The sequence below is a fragment of the Ahaetulla prasina genome, chromosome 8 (genome assembly GCF_028640845.1).
Source record: "Ahaetulla prasina isolate Xishuangbanna chromosome 8, ASM2864084v1, whole genome shotgun sequence".
NCBI classification, from domain to species: domain Eukaryota; kingdom Metazoa; phylum Chordata; class Lepidosauria; order Squamata; family Colubridae; genus Ahaetulla; species Ahaetulla prasina.
In genome coordinates, this window is record NC_080546.1 from 9,222,366 (window position 1) to 9,246,009 (window position 23,644).

At 44.5% G+C, this 23,644-nt stretch overlaps 1 protein-coding gene across 3 annotated transcripts in view; it reads right to left on the reverse strand.

Annotated features, from left to right (window-relative positions):
• The window catches only part of SLC4A4 (solute carrier family 4 member 4), a 238,703-nt gene that overhangs the window by 73,214 nt on the left and 141,845 nt on the right, over window positions 1–23,644 (reverse strand). For all 3 annotated transcript variants that reach the window (XM_058192187.1, XM_058192186.1, XM_058192184.1), the window contains exons 7-10: window positions 14,601–14,677; window positions 4,927–5,084; window positions 2,966–3,053; window positions 323–477 (exon numbers count right to left, since the gene is read on the reverse strand). In XM_058192187.1, the coding sequence (XP_058048170.1) occupies window positions 323–477; window positions 2,966–3,053; window positions 4,927–5,084; window positions 14,601–14,677 (478 nt within the window). The remainder of the gene's footprint in view (window positions 1–322; window positions 478–2,965; window positions 3,054–4,926; window positions 5,085–14,600; window positions 14,678–23,644) is intronic.

Genomic DNA, 23,644 nt, shown 5'->3' on the forward strand with positions numbered 1-23,644 from the left:
TCCAGCTATCCATCAATCCATCCATCCATCCACCCACCCACCCACCCATCCATCCACCCATCCATCCATCCATCCATCCATCCACCCATCCACCACCCACCATCCATCCATCCATCCATCCATCCACCCATCCAGCTATCCACCCACCCATCCATCCATCCACCCACCCACCCACCCACCTATCCATCCACCCATCCAGCTATCCACCCACCCACCCATCCATCCATCCATCCACCCACCCACCCACCAACCCACCCATCCATCCATCCACCCATCCATCCATCCAGCTATCCAGCTGTCACACAGGATAGAACTCACTTACCTTTTGTCAGAAGATGGAAGAGACTTGGGGGGCTCTATCCTTATGGCAGGATCCCACTCCCCAGGAGGAAGCACAATTACCTCGTCCAGAAATTCATCAATCCCAGCGATCAGGTCCTGCCTGTCTTTGGCTTTGTAGGCTATGTCGTGAAATACCTATAAAGGGGAGAACGAAGAAGAGGTCAGATGCAGAAGGAAAAAGCCATCTAGATATTTTTGCAGAGATATAGGCAACTAGATACACCTTATTTATGTAACACCCATCTATTTGCCCAGATAAAGCCTTCCCTGTCGATAAAAGAATTATTTGTAACTCAAGGTTAAACTGAGAGGTCCCTGGAACTGTCTTAGCTTGGTTGTTTTCTTGCAGATGTTTCATGGCCCAACTAGGTAACATCATCAGTGTTAGTAAGGAGTGGGGTTTGTTTTCAATTTATATTCCTGACAGGGCAAGACACTAGAATATAAATCGAGAGCAAACCCCATTACTTATTGATGATGTTACTTAGTTTGGGTAATGAAACATTTGCAACAGGGGTAAAATCTACTTATCTTCCCTACCAGTTTAGAAGTATTTGGCACACATGTCACGTGGCGATTTTGGACCCTCTGCGCATGAGCAAAGCCTTCTGCGCATGCACAGAGGGTAAAAAACAGGTTGACGTCCAGGCAGGTGGGCGGAGCTTCGTGCTGCTGCCGCTACCAGTTCACCCGAACCAGTGCGAACCGGTAGCATTTCACCCCTGGTCTACACGAAAACAACCAAGCTCAGAGAGCACCAAGGTCCCTTCAAGCCTTCAGTACCTACTCTGACCAGTAGTCTTCCAAGTTTAGAGAAATGGAGATTTCCTATCAAACACTCCTATCATGTGAGTGTTTGAACTCAATAGAATAGAATAGAATAGAATAGAATAGAATAGAATAGAATAGAATAGAATAGAATAGAATAGAATAGAATAGAATAGAATTTTTATTGGCCAAGTGTGATTGGACACACAAGGAATTTGTCTTGGTGCATAAGCTCTCAGTGTACATAAAAGAAAAGATACGTTCATCAAGGTACAACACTTACAACACAAATGATGATCAATATATCAATGTAAATCATAAGGATTGCCAGCAACAAGTTATAGTCATACAGTCTTAAGTGGAAAGAGATTGGTGATGGGAACTATGAAACGATTAATAGTAGTGCAGATTCGGTAAATAGTCTGACAGTGTTGAGTGAATTATTTGTTTAGCAGAGTGATGGCCTTCGGGAAAAAACTGTTCTTGTGTCTAGCTGTTCTGGTGTGCAGTGCTCTATAGCGTCGTTTTGAGGGTAGGAGTTGAAACAGTTTATGTCCAGGATGCGAGGGATCTGCAAATAGGTGCCTCCTACTATCTAAGGCCTTATCCAATCCACCAAATCTCCTTGGTTTCGGTCCCAAGGAACTCCCTTCAACTACATCACCAGATTTCCTATGAACAGATGAATGTTTTGTAAGTGTTTGTGGGAAGGCAGACTTGTCGTGGCTCCAGAGAAGGAGACGCCACTGAGACGGCGTCAAGGAAAAGAAATTTGCCTGCAGTTTTTTTCCCCCTCCGCAAAGTGATCAAACTACAAGGAAGAGATCTTTGGTAAAATTCCCGTGAGCAAAAGCTGATGTTGCAACTTCACTGAGTTGGGAGTGAGTCAATGGCTTGGCAGGTGTGAATATTCCACTTTTGTTTGTATGATCGTTTTCCCAACCCTCCTTCACTGCCCACACTTCAAATAAAGCCAAGGCCAAGCCAAGACCTAAAGAACTGAGTGATTGCAGTATAAAGACTATAAACTCTAAAAATCCATGGGAAGGAACCCTTCACACTTCCCAAAAGTAGAGTAGAGTAGAGTGGAATGAATAGGAATAGGAATAGGAATAGGAATAGGAATAGGAATAGGAATGGAAGAGAAATAAAACAGAATAAGAATAAGAAGAAAATAGAAGAAAACAGAATAGAGCTGGAAGGGACCTTGGAGGTCTTCTAGTCCACCCCCTGCTGAAACAGGAGAACCTATACTATTTCAGATAAGTGACTGTCTAGTCCAGTGATGGCTAACCTTTTCTGGACCAAGTGCCTTAAGTACGCGTGCACGCAAATGCACACGCAAGAGTTCAAAATGAAATGCACATATAGGGCCCCGTGTATGCACCCCACCCCTACACATGTGCCCCATCCACATGCACGCGCCCCTTGCATATGTGCTGCCCCCTGCACATGCACAGCAGAGACCCAAAGTCCAGCTGCCCAGCAGGAGGTGCGCACACATGCGCAACAGAGCCGAGCTGGGGCGACGGCTCCCATGCCCACAGAGAGCGCTCTGCTTGCCACCGTTGGCACGCGTGTCATAGGTTCCCCATCACTGATCTAGCCCAGGGGTCTGCAAACTTGGCTCTTTTAAGACTTGTGGACTTCAACTCCCAGCAAAGCTGGCTGAGGAACTCTGGGAGTTGAAGTCCACAGATCTTAAAAGAGCCAAGTTTGCAGACCCCTGGGCTAGCCTCTTCTTGAAAACTCTCCAGCGACGGCGCACCTACAATTTCTGAAGGAAAGCATTAAAAGATTGGCCCATTGTGGTCTTGGGGAGATTACAAGCCTATCAGTGCAAAGGAAAAATTACCTCATCCGACATCAACGTGGCAATGGCTCGACCGATTTCGTGGTAGGATTTTGCTTTGCCTTTTGGGCCCAGCAAAATGAACAGGAACCTGAACCCCAGGAAGAAAACCAGTGTTATTATCATGTGCAAATCCACATACTTTTTTTTTTATTAAGAATGTTTACATAAACAAATACAAAAGAAAAAAAATATGAAAAAGAGGAAATGGCTAGATCAGAGGCGGCCTAGCCTCCAGCTGCATAATGGATGGAGAATAGCGGTTTAGGAGGGACTGCCCTGAAATTATCAGACTGTAAAGAAGACATAGTAAGACTTGTACTTTCGGACTTGCAAGAATTCTGTTAATATAATCCTGCAATGAACAGAATTATTTCATCTGGCTTTGTTTCCTGACTGATCTACCTGTGAAGGCTGATAGTTTGGTGACGGGAAATAATTTCAAAGAGAAGCAATAGTTTTACAGTTTCTTTGCAGCCGTGAGGAATATCTACAAATTAGCTCATATGACCATCCAAAGACAGAATAACAAGAGTTGGAAGGGACCTTGGAGACCTTCTAGTAATCTAGTCCAACCCCCTATTCAAGGAAGAGAGCCTATACCTTTCCAGAAAAATGGCTGTCCAGTCTCTTCTTAAAAACCTTTAGTGATGGAGAACTTCTGAAGGCAAGTCGTTCCACTGATTAAATTGTTCTCCTGGTCAGGGAATTTCTCCTTAGTTCTTAGTTCTAGGTTGGCTCTTTCCTTGATTAGTTTCCACCCATTGCTTCTTGTCCTGCATTCAGATGCTTTGGAGAATAGCTTGGCTCCCTCTTCTTTGGGGCAACCCCTGAGATATTGGAAGACTGCTATCATGTCACCCTTAGTCCTTCTTTTCATTAAACTAGACATACCTGATTCTTACAACTTTTCTTCATAGGTTTTCGCCTCCAATTAGACATTCCAGCTGATGTGCAGCTGTCACATAAACATTTATTCAATCTCTCCAGGTAGGGATATCACAGCCATGTGATTCACTCATGGCCATAAGCTTTGCACAGGAGGGTTCTTTAGATTAAAATTAATGACTTCCTTCTCAAGAAACAAATTCCCTTACCTTCTTCCTCATTTTGTTGGAACGACAAATTTCAGTGACATGGGCGAATAACCACTATGCAACTACATGCCATTTACTTATGTGTGCAATTCTGGGAGAAATAAAACGCTTTCACTGCGATACCTTGCAGAAGCCAACAGCATAAATTATTCATTTTTAATCGGCTAATTAGAACTGCCATATAAATAAATAAAGAGGTTTCTGAAGAGGGCAAATGGCTATATTGCACCAAAGGTAAATGCCATGGGTTTGTTGTTGTTGTTTTAAATGAGAGCAAACAGCAAACTCAACATGAGGGGAATTAACATTTCTACAGACAGCTGCATTAAAATAAACATTAATCTTCTCAGAACAGACTGCCACATGCTGGCTGACTCATCCATGAAGAGTGGCTCTCAAGGGTCCTTGAGTGGCTCAGACTGCTAAGACAGTCTGTTATTAACAGCAGCAATTACTGCAGGTTCAAGCCCCACCAGGCCCAGGGTTGACTCAGCCTTCCATCCTTTATAAGGTAGGTAAAATGAGGACCCAGATTGTTGGGGGCAATAAGTTGACTTTGTATATAATATACAAATGGATGAAGACTATTGCTTGACATAGTGTAAGCCGCCCTGAGTCTTCGGAGAAGGGCAGGATATAAATGCAAATTAAAAAAAAAAGAGTTTCTGGAAAACTTCTAAGCCACTGTTCAAAGTTTCAACAGCACAGAAAAGAAAAGTTTTCCAGAAACTCTCCATTGGAAAATAACATCTTTTTGTAACAGGGCTTATTAAAGCAATCACTGGATTGCAGGTTCATTTTTAAACTTTAAATGTAATTTTAAAAAATAAATAAATACACAGCATCAGATAGAAAACACTTGTTTACCGAGTAGGTACGGGGACTTCTGTCAGAGCCCCAAGCATGACTGCTTGCTGCAACCGCACAAAGGCAATAAAAGGGTTTTCTAAAAAGTCGACTTCTCCAACCAGCACATTGGAGGCCTCAGCATCCCTAGGTAACTTCTTCATGAATTTGTTCTTCAGCTGAATGGAAAAAAAGAGAAAAACAGAAGTTTCAAAGGACTAATCCTCCTGTAGAACCTCCTTAGCATCAAACCCATGCCCTTGTTACATCCCGCCTGGACTACTGCAATGCTCTCTACATGGGGCTCCCCTTGAAGGGGACCCGGAGGCTTCAACTGGTCCAGAATGCGGCTGCGTGGGTGATAGAGGGAGCACCTCGTGGCTCCTGTGTGACACCTCTCCTGCGCAGTCTGCACTGGCTCCCAGTGATCTTCCAGGTCCAATTCAAAGTGCTTGTTATCACCTTCAAAGCACTCCATGGCTTAGGACCGGGGTATCTACGGGACCGCCTACTGCCACCAGTAGCCTCACACCGACCAGTGCGCTCTCACAGAGAAGGCCTCCTCCGGATACCGTCAGCCAAACAATGTCAGCTGGCGACTTCCAGGGGGAGGGCCTTCTCTGTGGGGGCTCCCACCCTCTGGAATGAGCTGCCTCCGGGGCTTCGTCAACTCCCTGACCTCCGGACCTTCTGCTGCGAGCTGAAGACGCTGTTGTTTCGACGTGCAGGACTAGCTTGAACATAGTTTTATTTTCAGGGTTTTAATCAGGGTTTTAAACAGGGTTTTAAATTGTATTTAAATTTTTAGGCCGTTATTGAATCAGTTTTTTATATAGTTTTTAATTTGTATTGTATGTATTGTGTTTTTACTGGCTGTGAACCGCCCTGAGTCCTTCGGGAGAAGGGCGGTATACAAATTTAATAAATAATAATAATAATTAATAATAATAATAATAATAATAATAATAATAATAATAATAATAATAACCAGAAAGCAACTTCAGTGGCGGGATTCAAATGATTTAACAACTGGTTCTCTGCCCTCATGACCGGCTGGGTGGGCATGGGTGTGGCCATGGTGGGTGTGGCCATGGTGGGTGTGGCATGGCCATGGTGGGTGTGGCCATGGTGGGCATGGCCATGGTGGGCGTGGCCATGGTGGGCGTGGCCAAGGGTGTGAGAGGCAGCACTCGGGCTCCTAGGCCCAAAACGGGCCGCGGGTGGGGGTGGGGGGTTCTCTGCCTACATCAATACATCAGCCAGCATCTCTACAGAAGAGAATTCAATACAAAGCAATGAATGATGGAGAAATTGCTGTCAAAAATAGCTGAAGCAGCACAGAAGTCTTTCCTGCATATGCCAGAGAGGCAGACGAGAGAAGGAACACAGTCTCTCAGGTCTGCTTGTGTATTTCCCACACGAACTGCAGGCAACAATCACACCAATTGTCAATCATGAGGGCCATCTGGAAGAGACAAGTGAAATATAACTCTGCCGTTCCCTGATATATTATTGATGGAAACTGCATAATAAATTATCTGACCTGACCTGGTAAATTGGATGGATGCAGAGGCTTACAGAGCAGAGGATAGAGACAAACAAGAAGTTCCACTTATTTTATTGAAAAAATAAGTACAGACGAGAGAGAATAGAGCTGTAATTATTCATCCTGTCCCCAACCGGCCAATACTCATGGAGGGAAATGCCTATTATAATGTTATAATGAAATAGTCATAATCTTTCATTATAATTTCATTGTAAGGAAAGATGATTAGGGGGCTGGAGGTTAAAACATACAAAGAACGGTTGCAGGAACTGGGTATGTCTCGTCTAGTGAAAAGAAGGACTCGGGGAGACATGATAGCAGTCCTCCAATATCTCAGGGGCTGCCCCAAAGAAGTGGGAGTCAAGCTATTCTCCAAAGCACCTGAGGGCAGGACAAGAAGCAATGGGTGGAAACTGATCAAGGAGAGAAGCAACTTAGAACTAAGGAGAAAGTTCCTCACAGTTAGAACAATCAACCAGAGGAATGGCTTTCCTCCAGAAGTTTTGGGTGCTCCATTACTGGAAGTGTTTAAGAAAATATTGGACAACCGTTTGTCTGAAATGGTGTAGGGTTTCCTGTTTGAGCAGGGGGTTGGACTAGAAGACCTTCAAGGTCCTTTCTAACTCTGAGTCAGAGACAGATATTTGAGGATACTGTTGTTTCCCCTAATTTCTCATATCATGCCCTTCCCTCCCAAAAAATGAATTCATGCCATATTATATGCCTTCAAAATAGTATCGCAACTAATATTATTCTTCTCTGACTTGTCATGTCCAGCAGGAATCAAAATGCTGACGCCTTTAGGAGGAAACAAGGATTCTGAAACTTCACTTTGCAAACGGATTACAGATGGTATTCCATTTACAACGGTTCCCTTAGTGATGGTTCGACGACTATTTTTCACACCATAGCATCCTCCTCCCGGTCACGTGATTTACATTCAGATGCTTGACAATTGGCTCATATTTATGACGGTTGCAGTGTCCCGGGAGGGAGGGGGAGGGTCACGCGATCCCCTTTTGCGACCTTCCGACAAGCAAAGACAACGGGGAAGCCGTAAAGTGGGGCGAAGCTCCCTTAACAAATTTCTCGCTCAACAAGGTAGCTCAACTACGGTCGTACGTTGAGGACTAGCCACACCCTACTGCCTACCGACTTCCTTTCAGACAGGTGTGTGTTGTGTCTCGTCCGATCTCACCACCACAGCCGGGGTCTGCTTATCTGCTTCCGAACGCTGAAGAATGTCCTAGCATGCCTCCCGGCCCCAGCCCTGGCTCCATGCCCAGACAGGCTGAGGAGGGGGCATCTCCCGGCCCCAGCCCTGGCTCCATGCCCAGACAGGCTGAAGAAGAGCAAGTATCTCCAGCCCCCTGCTCTGGCTCCATGCCCAGGCAAACGGAGCAACTAGACCCCTCCCCCTCCTCCACAGCATGTGAGCCTGAGGAAGGTCTATTACCAACAGCTGCCGATTGGAGTGACCCTCGCTTCAGAAGGATTGATAGGCGGCGGCATCAGAAGGAAGGGAGGGGCAGGCCTGGATAAGTGCTGAGTCATGGAGCCACATCCCATGGCCTATATAAAGGATCTGCTTTCTGGCAGTCTCTGAGTCAGGCAGTCTAAACATATCTTGCTGAAGTCACTTTCTGGTCTCCTGCCTGCCCTGAGGACTTTGCTAGGACTTTGGCAGAGCTGCAGAGGCACACCTGATTCGGATTTCCCTGACCCGGCCGTCAGCGGAGGAGTGGGACACGACAGTGTGTGAGAAGGTCATCGTTTTGCAAAAGGTGTGCCCTCCTTGCTTCATCGCTGGGGGTTAACCCAGGACACGGGAGCAAACAAGGGCACTAACGCTCATTGCCAGCGAATGAAAGGTTAGACAATCGCCAGGGCCGATGAACGAAAGAAAGGCGAGGCTGAGTAAGTGAAGTCTTACACAACTCATCGGAGGAATAAGCTTCCCACAGCAGGAAATGCTGTCTACATTTTTATTAGGCGAAGCTGAGAGGCATTCTTCGACCAAGACAACCTCTTTATAAAACTTTAGAATTAGCGTGGACAAAATGAGGAAAGGGAGAGAGGGGGGGGGGAAACGGTCTTTCCTGTTGATATGGCAACGCGGGAGTCAGGAAAGCACCACAAACACAGAGACTTCTGTCTACGATTCAGCTGGCCAAGGGCATCTCAACCTACTCTGCATCCTAAGCAGGTGCTCCCCAACCCGCGACGCAAAAAAAAACAACAGAAACCCGATTCTCATGAATTTTGTTGGGAGACGGTCAACTCGGATACAATTTTTCATCTGTGTTTGAAACTGAACAAAAAAGTATTTCCACCCCTCTCTCCTTTTTCTTCCCCCTCCATCGACAGCCCGGTCTCATTCATTTCTGCAACTTCGTAGATTTAAAATATAAGCCGTTGGGGGAAGCTGAGATTCACTGGGGGGGGGAGGGCAAAGGGGAGGGGGGAGAAGGAGGTTTGTCAAGGACACGGAAACAAAGCCCAAAGAACGGAGCGCTTGGAGATTGGCAACATTTCCAGAGGAGGACGAGGGTCCAACTTCCTGTGTAAAGAGTTCACCTAATCCTCAAAAATAAGAGACTGCATTAAGAAGGATAATTTGTGCATCTATTCTGCTGGAAGATATTAGAGCCTGATGCTGTTTCCAAACAAACACAGAGGACACCTAACAATCCCCGTTTGGGGGGGGGGGAAATCCTGCAAGTCACAAAACACACGCTTTACACACAAGCTCTCTTCTGAACTGAGGTCACCGCCTTCATGAGTTTCAAGGAATTTTTGTGGGATTTGCAACCTGCAGGACGGGAAATAAAAAACAAAACTCTTGTGGAAAGACTACATTATCTATCTATCTATCTATCTATCTATCTATCTATCTATCTATCTATCTATCTTTCTTTCTTTCTTTCTTTCTTTCTTTCTTTCTTTCTTTCTTTCTTTCTTTCTATCTATCTATGTCTATCTATGTCTATATGTATGTCTATCTACTGTCCTAATGTTCCCTTTAATTGTATCGTTTTATGTATTCAATTCATGCTTATATTATCTAATACGTACATGACAAAATAAATAAAATAAAAAATAATATCTATCTATCATGCCTAAGGTGGGACTAGAACTCACAGTCTCCCGGTGATTGGCCCAAAGTCACCCAGCTGGCTTTCATGCCTAAGACAGGACTAGAACTCACTGTCTCCCGGTGATTGGCCCAAAGTCACCCAGCTGGCTTTCATGCCTAAGGCAGGACTAGAACTCACTGTCTCCCGGTGATTGGCCCAAAGTCACCCAGCTGGCTTTCATGCCTAAGGCAGGACTAGAACTCACTGTCTCCCGGTGATTGGCCCAAAGTCACCCAGCTGGCTTTCATGCCTAAGGCGGGACTAGAACTCACAGTCTCCTGGTGATTGGCCCAAAGTCACCCAGGCAGCTTCCATGCCTAAGGCGGGACTAGAACTCACAGTCTCCTGGTGATTGGCCCAAAGTCACCCAGCTGGCTTTCATGCCTAAAATGGGACTAGAACTCACAGTCTCCTGGTGATTGGCCCAAAGTCACCCAGCTGGCTTTCATGCCTAAAATGGGACTAGAACTCACAGTCTCCCGGTGATTGGCCCAAAGTCACCCAGCTGGCTTTCATGCCTAAAATGGGACTAGAACTCACAGTCTCCTGGTGATTGGCCCAAAGTCACCCAGCCGGCTTCCATGCCTAAGGTGGGACTAGAACTCACAGTCTCCTGGTGATTGGCGCAAAGTCACCCAGCCGGCTTTCATGTCTAAGGTGGGACTAGAACTCACAGTCTCCTGGTGATTGGCCCAAAGTCACCCAGCCGGCTTTCATGCCTAAGGCGGAACTAGAACTCACAGTCTCCTGGTTTCTAAGCCAGCATCTTATTCATTGCACCAAACTGGCTGTCAATTTATCTTGGCCATAAATTATACCGCTACTTATAATTATGCCTTCACTTCCATCCATCCATTCACCTATACAAAGTTATCTTGCGAAGTAATAGTCAAAATATAAATCTCTTCATCTTGCGGCAACCTTTCCTTTCACCTCACCTACTGTGTCAGCAACTCAACTCTATTTGTGGTAGGACTAAATCGGGAAACTCACTTCAAATTTGAGCAAGTGTAAATGCAAGTGAGAACAGCAGATCTATTTTCCCTGAAGATGAGAAGATGGGAAGCTAGCAAGATAATGATGAGTTAACAAAGAATAGGGAAGACTGTATAATAGTTGAGCTTGGGTAACTTATGCATATATAGCTGTGCTTACCAGGAAGAGTGCCAAGGTCTTTGTTAGAAAAAGATTACCAAAAAAAATATACAGAAATAATGCCCATTTAAATTTCTTTAACGTTGACCTAGATAAAGGCTGAATTTGCCACTTCAAACAGGAATGATATTTTAGGTAAGGGCACTGGATTTTCTGGAAGGACTCGACTTCACAGCTGCCTAGTAGGTAGGAATGTTTGGCCACCATGCTTAGAAAGAGATCCTTAATCATGGGTAACTTCCATTGTTTTCCAGTAGTGGTCAAGATGAGTTAATTCCTTACATGTTTTGAATTCTATGCTTTCAGGAGCATGTTTGGTATTCCATCAGCACACCAAAACTTTGCTTCTGGTTGGGTTTCCACAAACAACCTCCTTCTCCTTCTTTTTCTCCTTCTTCTCCTCCTCCTCTTCCCATTCTTCCCCTTCTCTTCTTTATTCTATGATCTGAAGTCCACCTTCAGATCATAAAGAATAAAGCCCTGACTCTACAATTTTATGGCAGACTCTACCTATAATCTATTTGTATCCACCATGTTAATGTCACTTGCCTTTATCTCACGAGTTGCAACCCTGACTTCAGTTTCCAAATAATTATTTGGAAACCAAATTTCCGAATAATCACACATTCTTCCTTTCTTGATTGTGCCTCTCTGAAAATCAACGTCTGAAGCTTGATGATCAAAGCTAAACATTAAGATACTACAAAGACGTTTCCCAGGAGTGCTGATAAATGGGTACATTTTTAATATCGGGGTTGTCTTCATATTTCGGGAAGTGTTTTGTGGAAGGAGGAGTGCTAGGCAGTGGAGGTGGGATTAAAAGAGGGATCAGTCTACAATCCTTAAGTAGCCACTAGCAAACTAATTCCAGCCTCCCTTGAATTCCATGGAGCCTGATCTAATTCCAAGCAGGTGTTATCTGTTAATTGAAAATATTCCTGTGCATAGGCATTTATTTATTTTTTTGCCTTTAAAATTAAAAAAAGCCTCTGACGATCAGGCAACTCCGCTGGGATCCCAGCTGGGATCAGAGGATTTTTTTTTTACTTTTAAAAGCATTTTTTCAGCCGAAGAAAAAATGCTTTTAAAAGTAAAAAAAACAACAACTGATGATCGCGCAGCTCAGCTGGGCAAAGGGGGGGGAGGGATTTTTGCTACCAGTTCTCCGAACCACCCGCCGCCATCGCTACCAGATCGGGCGATCCGGTCCGAACAGGAGCATTTCACCCCTGTTCACTAGCAATAAATCAGTTTAACTGGACCTTCACATGTAGACCTGATATTTTGCGCCTGACTTTTTTGTTGGCTCCTGTTTTCCCTGTACATCTTATTTAAAGAATTGACTCCTTTCCTGTTGTTCTATTTAACAGCACAGTGTGTGGGATTTAGTGCTTTGTGCTTCATTCGTTCTTTATCCCCTGATAAATCACTATTTCATAATCAATCTTCAGTTTCTAAGTATAACAAGCAAGACATTGAACCCCAGCCAAGGAGAAATTCTGACTGCAGTTACAGGAAAGTCCTTGACTTACAGACACAACTGGGACTGAAATCTCAGTCACTGAGTGAAGCAGTCTTTAAGTGAGATCTCAGATTGGATGAAGAAAACCAGACAGAAAAGGTTCAGTGCTACCGAGTGATATTGTAGGAGAAGACCAGGCTGGGCCTGTGGGAGGGGTGAAACGCGTCATCAGTCTTGAGTCCCTTCGTGCCCACAAGAGAGCTAATTTCCAGCTCACTTTGAATTCTTATCTACCGTCAATTTGTTTGGACCATTAGTAGTTCAGATTCTTAGAAGAGCTGAAGCTTGCAATAACAGGTAGCCCTCGACTTACAACAGTTCATTTAGTGACCGTTCAAAGTTACAACAGCATTGAAAAATGTGATTTATGACCGTTTTTCATAGTTACGACCTTTGCAGCATCCCCATAATCATGGGATCAAAATTCAGCCAAATTCTGCTAAGAACTTTCTGTTGCTAAGTGACACAGTGAACCGAATTTTGCCCCATTTTACGACCTTTTTGCCCACAACTGTTAAGTGAATCAGTGCAGTTGTTAAGTTAGTAACGTGGTTGTTAAATTAAGAACCAAATTAAGAATTCTTTTAAAATTAATGCTTATTCGTTTCAAAGGATCCAAAAGACAACTACCTCTATCCAAAGTTGAAATCTGAGTCAAAAGTGAATTAAATTAAATTAAATTAAATTGCATTACAAAGTTCTTAGCAGAATTTGGCTGAAATTAGAATAAACAGAAGAGACAGAGGGACTGGTTAATGATTCAGATCAATAATAAATAGAAATGTACTTCTCCAATCAAAGCAAATTAATAGCAAAAGCATTAGCTCTTAGACTTATATACCACTTAATAGTGCTTTACGCCCTCTCTATGCAGTTTAGAGTCAGCATATTGCCCCCAACAATCTGGGTCCTCATTTTACCCACCTCGGAAGGATGGAAGGCTGAGTTTACCTTGAGCCGGTCAGGATCGAACTGCCGAACTGCTGGCAGCCGGCAGTCAGCAGGAATATCCTGCAGTACTGCACTCTAACCACTGCACCACCAGGGCTCTTTAATAAAAAATAATTAAAAGTGCATCTAAACACAATGCATAAATACTAAAAAAATCAACTGAATAAACAGCTACAGCTAAAAGAGATATTCAACAGAGCTAGATGTGAAATACCTAAAAGCTACTTAAAGCAAGGTTGCAATAGACCGGTATTGACTGATGTTTAGAGAAAGAGAGTTGGATCGATCTGACAGTAACAGTTGGAGGTAAAAGAAGTCAGAGCGAGAATTCACAGGGAAAGGAGGTGACATGTCAACCCAATGAAAGGATAGGAGTTTCAGGACATTCAAGCCAAGAAAAATTCATCCCTGAAAAGTATCTCTAGAAATAATAGCAAAAGCAATAGCACTTAGGCTTATATACCGCTTCACAGTGCTTTACAGCCCTCTCTAAGCGGTTTACAAAAACAGCAAATTGCCTCCAACAATCTAGGTCATCATTTTACCGACCTTGGAAGGATGGAAGTTTGAGTCAAGTTTGAGCTTGAGCCAGTCAGGATCGAACTGATGGCAATCGGTAGAATTAGCCTGCAATTGTTGTGGCCTGCCAGCAGCCAGCGGATCTGGCAGCAGAGTCGGACAGTGAGGAGGTTGGGGAGGAACATGGGCCAGTCCTGGAGTCTCTGTGTTGGAGGCAGAGAGAGGGCCAGGGCCATATGCCAGTTATCAGCTGCCTTCTGAGTCGGACATCAGTGAGGCAGACGAACAGCTGGAGCCTGTTCCCAGTTTGCGCATACATAGAGTTGCCAGATGACGGGAACAGCTAAAGAACAAGAGTCGACTCAGGAGTAAGGCCACAGGTGGACGATGAATGGCCCCTCCCAGAGGGAATAAAAGGGGAGAGAAGGGGAGTGGAGTTTGCAGGAGACAATTAGTTCTTTCCTGCATTCTTGCTGCGAAGCCTAATAAAAGTTGGTAATTGTGAACTATCTTGAAAGACTGTGGGAGAGGAAAGACTTTGCTGGAGAGGAATTCACTGTAAATTAAATAAAAGGAGTTTATCGGGACAAGGACTCGGCTTCGTGCTGTTGGGGAAGCCCGGGTCAGAACAGCAATACTGCATTCTAACCACTGCACCACCAGGGCGCTATAAATAAGCTATAACACATCTTAAGCCCAAACCAAGCAAATCAAGTACTGTAATGGCTTCTTCAGATGACAACAAGCAACAGTTCGGGTCTCTTTTTTTCCATTCATGTCCTCACATTCTCATTCTTCTGGATCACAGACACTCTCGGCACCTGGTTAAGAAGAGGATACTGATGGCCAGAAAATTGAAGCTTACCTGCTCCTTGTCAGGTTTGTCAGAGATGTCGTTCAAACTAGAGGACGTCAGGTTTCTGGGTGTCAAGGCTGGACTACCTGAAAGTAGAAGTTCCAAACCAATTTAACACAACCGTTGTAATATGTTGAAGACAGAGAGACTCAAGGCTATAGCAATACCCGATTAAGATAACCCAGGGGTCTGCAAACTTGGCTCTTTTACAACTTGTGGACTTCAACTCAAAGCTGGCTAAGGAACTCTGGGAGTTGAAGTCCACAAGTCTTAAAAGAGCCAAGTTTACAGACCCCTGAGATAACCTGATAATTACACAAAACTTGTCTGGAAACCTAGAATTAAAGAAGAACTTGAGTCAAGCTTGACTCCTGGTGACTACATGGAAATGACTATGACTTCTCTCCAGATTCCAGGATTTATTTATTTTTTTAAATCCCCAGCTCTGGAATTTGCATGTGATTTTCCAGCAAAAGTCTTAGCTTAGCTTAGCTTCGACTCCAGAGAAGTTGGGCCAAGTATTGGCACTTGCTAACAAATTAGAATAGAATAACAGAGTTGGAAGGTTCCTTGGAGATCTTCTAGTCCAACCCCCTGCTTAGGCAGGAAACCCTTCACCACTTTAGACAAACGGTTGTCCAATCTCTTCTTAAAAACTTCCAGTGTTGGAGCACTTACAACTTCTGGAGGCAAGTTGTTCCACTGATTAATTGTTCTCACTGCCAGTTCTAAGTAGCTTCTCTCCTTGATTAGTTTCCACCCATTGCTTCTTGTTCTACCCTCAGATACTTTGGAAAATAGCTTGACTCCCTCTTCTTTGTGAGATATTGGAACACAGCTATCATGTCACCCCTATCCCTTCTTTTCATAAGACTAGACATACCCAATTCCAGCAACTATTCTTCCTATGTTTTAGCCTCCAGTCCCCTCATCATCTTTGTTGATCTTCTCTGCACTCTTTCTAGAGTCTGAACATCTTTTTTTACATCATGGCAACCAAAACTGGATGCAGTATTCCAAATTAATGTAAGACAACGACACCTATATAGCTTTAACCTTAACATAATTTCTAATCAAATGGAAGATACAAGAGAATGCCTGTCTCATACACCAGTTACTAAAATTGTGCAAAAACAATCAAGATTCTTGGCATACATTAAAGACTGCAACTTTGTTGTTTATCATTTGAGATGCTCCTGTTTTTGCTTAAAAACATCTCCCCCTGCCAAGTAAGCGGACCTGGATCAACAATATCACTTCCTTACAGTATGATGGCTATAAAAGAGCTTTGTTGCAAGAGGGCTACCCCCTTCCGTTCTAAATCATAGACTTCCTAAAAACATCCCACGGATATTGTGTAAAATCAAGGCGTGGGATAAAATGGACATTTGAAGTTTCTTATATGTATGGCCAGTTTGTTTTTTGAGGAGCTCTATTCATCATAGTTGGGTCAGGGAAAACCATCCCAAGTGGAGAAGGAATGGCAGGAACTGGGGGTGGAGTTAAAACAAAGAATCCATAAAAGAGAATATTTGTAATTCGGGGTTGAAATGAAGGGCCTTTGATGTTCTCTGAGCTTGGTTGTTTTCCTGCAGATGTTTCATTACCCAAACTAGGTAACATCATCAGTGCATCAATCTAGCTTGGATAATGAAATGTCTACAAGAAAACAACCAAGCTCAGACAGCCCCAAAGACACCTCAAAGAGGGATTGGTCTGGAATCCTTAAGTACCGCAAGCTGTCTACATCCACTGGAATTTCATTCAACTTTATCTAACTCTAATACGTACACTGAGAGCTTATGCACGGGAGACAAATTCCTTCTGTGTCCAATCACACTTGCTCTATTCTATTCTATTCTATTCTACTCTACTCTACTCTACTCTACTCTACTCTACTCTACTCTACTCTACTCTACTCTACTCCTCTACTCTACTCTACTCTACTCTATTCTACTCTACTCTACTCTCTATTCTATTCTACTCTACTCTACTCTACTCTACTCTACTCTACTCTACTCTCTATTCTATTCTACTCTACTCTACTCTACTCTACTCTCTATTCTACTGTACTCTACTCTACTCTACTCTACTCCTCTACTCTACTCTACTCTCTATTCTATTCTACTCTACTCTACTCTACTCTACTCTACTCTACTCTACTCTACTCTACTCTCTATTCTATTCTACTCTACTCTACTCTACTCTACTCCTCTACTCTACTCTACTCTACTCTACTCTACTCGACTCGACTCGACTCGACTCGACTCGACTCGACTCGACTCTACTCTATTCTATTAAGCTCAAACTGCCCAAGGAGCTGCTGATTCAGTTCTACAGAGGAATTATTGAGTCTGTCATTTGCACCTCTATAACTGTCTGGTTCGATTCTGCAACCCAACAAAAAAGACACAGACTCCAGAGGATAATTAGAACTGCAGAAAAAATAATTGCTACCAACCTGCCTTCCATTGAGGGCCTGTATACGGCACGAATCAAGAAGAGGGCTGTGAAAATATTTACAGATCCCTCACATCCAGGACATAAACTGTTTCAACTCCTACCCTCAAAATGACGCTATAGAGCACTGCACAACAGAACAACTAGACACAAGAACAGTTTTTTCCCGAAGGCCATCACTCTGCTAAACAAATAATTCCCTCAACACTGTCTAACTATTTACTAAATCTGCACTACTATTAATCTTCTCATAGTTCTCATAGTTCCCATCACCAATAAGTGGAAACACTTATGATTGTATGACTATAACTTTGTTGCTGGCAATCCTTATGATTTATATTGATATATTGACCATCAATTGTTTTGTAAATGTTGTACCTTGATGAACGTATCTTTTCTTTTATGTACACTGAGAGCATATGCACCAAGACAAATTCCTTGTGTGGCCAATAAAAAATTCTATTCTATTCTATTCTCTATTCTATTCTCTATTCTATTGTCTTCTGCATAGGTTTTTTATTAATATTTCAATATTAACTGGACTTCACAGGGGGACTTGCTCTTTTATAGCTGAAACCAAGTTTTATACCGCATGTAAAGAATAACTGAACAATATCACGGTTCAACATGATATCAACAATATCAATATCAACTCTGTACTTCCTCTGAGCCCTTCCAAATTTTGGATATATAAGATTTGCAGGACTTTTGCCTCCTGAGAATAAAATTCCCCTTAACCGATACAAGGAACCTATGTGGTCTTATTATTAGCTTTCAAAATAGCTAAACACATAACAAGGATGAAGGAGAACAGAATGACTCTTAAAAAAGGCAGAAAGACTCAGTAAAAATATAGTGCAATACTGAAGAGGTATAATAAGCAAGAGTAAACCTGTCCAGCAGGAGAGGAGCACATACATGTATTTAAAGCAGATAGGAGTGGAATAATGTAGATTCCAACAATAGCTGCCATGATTCTAGACAAAGAGAAATTTACTTTCTATCAGTAGTCCTAGATTTGTAATGTTTGATGGCATTCCATGCAAGATTAATAGATTAACAAGAGTTGGAAGGGACCTTATAGGTCATCTAGTCCAACCCCCACACCCAAGCAGGAGATCCTCCACCATTTCTGACAAATGTTAGTCCAATCTCTTCTTGAAAGTCTCAAGTGATGAAGCTCCCACAACTTCCGAATGCAACTTCTGTTCCATTGGTTGATTGTTCTCACTGTCAGAAAATGTCTCCTTATTTCCAGGTTGAATCTCCCCTTGTTCAGTTTCCATCCATTATTCCTTATCTGGCCTTCAGGTGCCTTGGAAAATAACTTGACCCCTTCCTCTTCTTTGTGACAGCCCCTCAGATATTGGAACACTGCTATCATGTCTCCCCTGATCCTTCTCTTCACTAGACTAGCCATGCTCAGTTCCTGCAACCGTTCATCATATGTATTAGCCTCCAATCCCCTAATCATCTCTGCACTTTTTCTAGAGTCTCAACATCTTTAGAAAAAGTGCATATATTGCCTGTATATGGTTTGTGTGTGTGTGTATACATATACATACAGACATACGTATTTATGTACATACCTATAATTGCATTATTTTCTCCAGCAAGGAGGTTAACAGTTAAAAGTCCATAGAATTCATTAATCAAAGCAAAGTTATTAGTAGCAGATCAGATCAGGATTTAACTCCACAGATGGGCTAAAACTATTTTTATTGAGGGTAACTTATACTTGCAAATATAACTGTCCGTGCTACACGTCTTCCCCTTTTTATACTTGCAAAAATTATCTGTCTGAGTCACTCACACATGCTTTCTACTTGTCTTGGATGTAAAGATGTATTTTCTTCCCGTTGCTCTGGTAATGAGGAGGAATCTCTAAACTTGGCAGCTTTAAGACTTCTGGACTTCAGCTCCCAGAATTCCCCCATGCCTATAGGTTTCTTTGGTAATGTGACATCACAGGACAGGCTGGCTAGGGAATTCTGGGAGTTGGGAGTCCACACATCCCAAAATTGCCAAGGTTGAGAAACACTGACCTAGCGAAGCTCAGATACGCCCATTCTTAGTTCATATCTATCTTTGAATCACATTAACCTTGAGATGCACCCGGAGGCTTCAGTTGGTCCAGAATACAGCTGTGCGGGTGATAGAGGGAGCTCCACGTAGCTCCCATGTAACACCTCTCCTGCGCAGACTGCACTGGCTACCTGTTGCCTTTCGGGTGCATTTCAAGGTTCTGGTTACCACCTTTAAAGCGCTCCATGGCTTAGGGTCTGGGTACTTACGGGACCGCCTGCTGTTACCTTATGCCTCCCACCGACCCGTACGCTCTCACAGAGAGGGCCTTCTCAGGGTGCCGTCCGCCAAACAATGTCGGCTGGCGGCCCCCAGGGGAAGATCCTTCTCTGTGGGGGCCCCCACTCTTTGGAATGAACTTCCCCCTGGTTTATGCCAAATATCTGACCTTCGGACCTTTCGCCGCGAACTGAAAACATATTTGTTTGTTCGCGCGGGGCTTTCTTAAATTGGGGAGATTTTAAATTTAATTTTTTTAGTTTTAAATTGGGGTTTTTTAGATTATATATTTTCATTTATCGGCCTAACCGTATAATAAGTTTTTTAAATCTATTTTTAATTGTATATTGTTTATTTTTATCTTGGCTGTACACCGCCCTGAGTCCTTCGGGAGAAGGGCGGTCTAGAAATCTAATAAAATAAATAATAAATAAATAAATTAAGCATTTGTGAACTGTACAGGTAGCCCCAGACTTACAACAGTTCATTTAGTGACTGTTCAAAGTTACAACAGCACTGACAAAAGTGACTTATGACTGTTTTTCACACTTACACTTACAACCACTGCAGCATCCTCATGGTCACGTGATTAAAATTCGGACGCTTGGCAAGTGACTCATACTTATGGCCGCTGCAGTGTCTCAAGGAAATGTGATCGTCTTTTGCGACCTTCTGACAAGCCAAGTCAATGGGGAAGCCAGATTCACTTAACAACCATGAGACTAACTCAACGACTGCAGTGATTCACTTAACAACGGTGGCAAGAAAGGTCGTAAAGCGGGACAGAATTCACTTGACGGATGTTTCGCTCAGCCACAGAAATTGTGGTCGTAAGTGGGAGGACCGCCTGTGCGAGCAAGTGAAGCCGGTTACGCAGCGCGAAAACCTCCTGGTTGACTTGTGGACTTGGAAAATTCCAACCCAACCCAATTCCACACGTGGCTGGGGAAGTTTAACTAAACATTGCATAGCATCCTACGTAACTCTCCCTTCCTTCCAAGGACAGATAAATAGAACTATCGCATGTCTCAAACGTGATAAACCACCAACCATCACCAGAAAAGTAAATGATATCCAAGCAAGGCTGCCGAGTTCAACTCTCTGTACCATTGAGAGGTTGGCGGGGGGGAAATAAACAAGTTTTCTGTCCCAATTTTGCACCAACCTGCACAGAATGGGGCTAGAGAACAACTTCCGATGCTCTTAGAGAAGTAACTTCCCAGTGTTCTGACCCAGCTCCCCAAACACGACAAAAACAGTTAAATCAATGATTCCTTTATTAGGAGCGCCGGCAGCCCCAGCAAAAAGTTTCTCTCTCAACGCAGGCTAATAAGTCTGTCCGGCAGGGAGATGAATAGTTGTCTGCCACATCTATTTATCTCGGCCCCTCCTGCCTTTTAACCCCAGAGCTGGGGTGGGGCTTCGCTAGCAGCGCTGGCTCTTCCGTCCCAAGGATCAGCCCATAGGTTTCCACTGCTCTCCTCTCCTCTCCTCTGCCTTCTCCACATCCACCCAACAGGCACTGGACCCAGCTGTTTCTCCTCTTCTTCATCAGCCACCTCCAGACCTGGGGGCTGTTGAGTCTCCATCTGAGGGCTGATGGACAGCCCAGGCTCTACTCCCCGTCTCTCTCTCTTTCTCTCTGCCAGCTCCATTCCCTCTTCCCCCTCGGAGCTCTCAGGTTGCCTTGATGCTGACCCTGACTCCCACACCTCCTCCTCCTCCTCCTCCTCTGATTCAGCTGCTGGAGGGGCCACCAGCCAACAGGCCACAACACTCATTGGGCATCTGCACCGTCACCAACCTAAGAGAATGCGGCCAACAGGAATTGCATGATGGGGGTTGCAGTCCATATCTGGGGAACCCTAGATGAGGAAGGCTCGTGCACACTACTGTACATTGAGCATTTCCCTTAACAATAGCACTTAGACTTATATACTGCTTCATAGTACACTACAGCCCCTCTCTAAACGGTTTGCAAAATCAGTATATTGCCCCCAACAATCTGGGTCCTCATTTTACCTAGTGTTGTGACTGGTCCTCCCTCCTCTCCTCAGCCGGGCCCCTCCCGTCTCCAACCAGGCCTTTTATCAGACTCTGAGTCTGATAATGAAGATGAACGGCCTGTCATGACTCCAGCCCCCGGCCCTGGCCCCATGCCCGGAGAGGATTCAAGGAGTGAAAGGACAAGCCCGATAAACCTCACTCATACAGCGTGTGTTCCTTTGGCTCAGCCAGGTGGTGGAATTAACCGGGTCTACTCCCTACCCCTCCCTTTCCCAGATGCTGACAGCAGATCCAGCTGAAAACAATTCAAAGTGGGAGGACCCTCGCTTCCGGAGATCTGAGAGGCGACGCCAGCAGAAGGAAGGATGGGTCAGGCCTGGATAAATGCTGAGTCATGGAGCCACACCCAACAGCCTATGTAAAGGACCTGCTCTTGGCATTCCAACCTTGAGTCAAGCAAAGTCTTATCTAGTTTGCTAATATCGGACCCTATCGCTGAAGTCACAACTTGGACTCCTGCCTACCCTAATAAACCTCGAAGGAACGTGGCAAGCTGCAGAGGCGTCATTGCCAAGTTTGTTACGGACTTCCTTGACTCGTTCGTCGGAGTGGGAGTGGGACACGACACCCACCTCGGAAGAATGGAAGGCTGAGTCAACCTTGAGCCGGTCAGGATCGAACTCCTGGCAGTGAGCAATGAGTTAGCCCGCAATACTGCATTCTAACCACTGCGCCACCATGGCGCTCTTATAAATTTGATACTAATCTCTGCCTATGCAGTGTGAGTTTTAAACCCCCAGCGTTCCTGGTAGGAAGAACTGGGTGATTCTTCCAGGAAAGGATGGGTTTGGGAATTGTCTTCCCCGGATCCCTGGACCAGCCACCACCCGGGTCTACAGCTTCCCACCGTCCACTTACTTAGCCATCCCACGCTGGGGCTGCGTTGCATTCCGATTTCATCATCCAGGGTACAGGTTGCAAGGCAGGGCACAGAGCTCTCAAGTGGGTAGCGAGCTTTAGCGTTGCAAGCAGAAGGCAGAGCAGCAGTCAAGAGCGGCAGCAAGACGAGAAGGAGACAACAGGATTAGGAAGGAGAGCAAGAAAGGCCACCTGCCCCAATGTGGGAGCTTCCAGATTGTTGGCACTGCAAATTCCAGAACCTCCAATGTTATCTAGAGAGTTGCAGTTTGGTGTGTGTGTGGCCGAAGTAAAGCTAAGTAAAGAAACAGAATCAAGACGTGAAAGTTTCCTTGCGTAAAGAGGTCGCAGGGAACAACATGCAGCTGTCCATTCACGAGGAATCCATTCATTTGCCAACGCCTTTGAAGTGAATAGCTAGCAAATGCACTGTGTACATTTCGGGCAACTGGTCATGTGTAGTTTTGAGACTTACTCTTCTTTGTGAATATCTTCATTGGCACATGAGAGGAGGGGAGAGGAAAGAGGAGGGGAGGGGAGGAGAGGAGAGGAGGAGGGGGAGAAGAGGGGACGGGAGGGGGAGGGGGGAGGGAGAGAAGAGGGGAGGAGAGGAGGAGGAGAAAAGGGGAGGGGAGAGGGATGGGGAGAGGAGAGAGGAGAGGAGGGAGGGAGGGAGGAGAGGAGGAGAGAAGAGGAGAGAGAGGAGGGAGGGAGGAGAGGAGAGGAGGAGAGGAGAGGAGGAGAGAGGAGAAGGAGAAAAGGGAAGGGAGGGAGGAGAGGAGAAGAGGAGAGGAGAAGAGGAGAGAGGAGAGGTGAGGAGGAGGAGGAGAGGAGAGGAGGAGGAGGAGGGGAGAAGAGGAGATGGGAGGGAAGAGGGGAGGGGAGGGGGGAAGGGAAGGGAAGGGAAGGGAAGAGAAGAGAAGAGAAGAGAAGAGAAGAGAAGAGAAGAGAAGAGAAGAGAAGAGAAGAGAAGAGAAAACCATACACATTCCAGAAAAAGAATACATGAAACTAAGCTGGAATTTGGCAACTGTTCATAAGATTTTGTTCTTTAACTTAATGACCTTATTCATATGACCCTTTTTGTCAGAAATATGGGAATTAGGTAACCTACATGGAGCCTGCGAGGCAAAGTCCCATGGCTGTTTCCATGATACGGTATCATTTACTCTATATATTCACCTCCTCTCTGAACTGGAGTATCTTCTCTCAAACTACAAGTGAGCTGAGGCCACAAAATCCAGGTGTCCTGTCTCCAAGAATAAAGGCCACTCTTAAAAAGTTAAAGTCTTTTTCCTAGGCCACGAAAACTTTTACCGCAGGGTTAATTACAGAACTGAACGGTTAAGCTGATACCTAAGTTC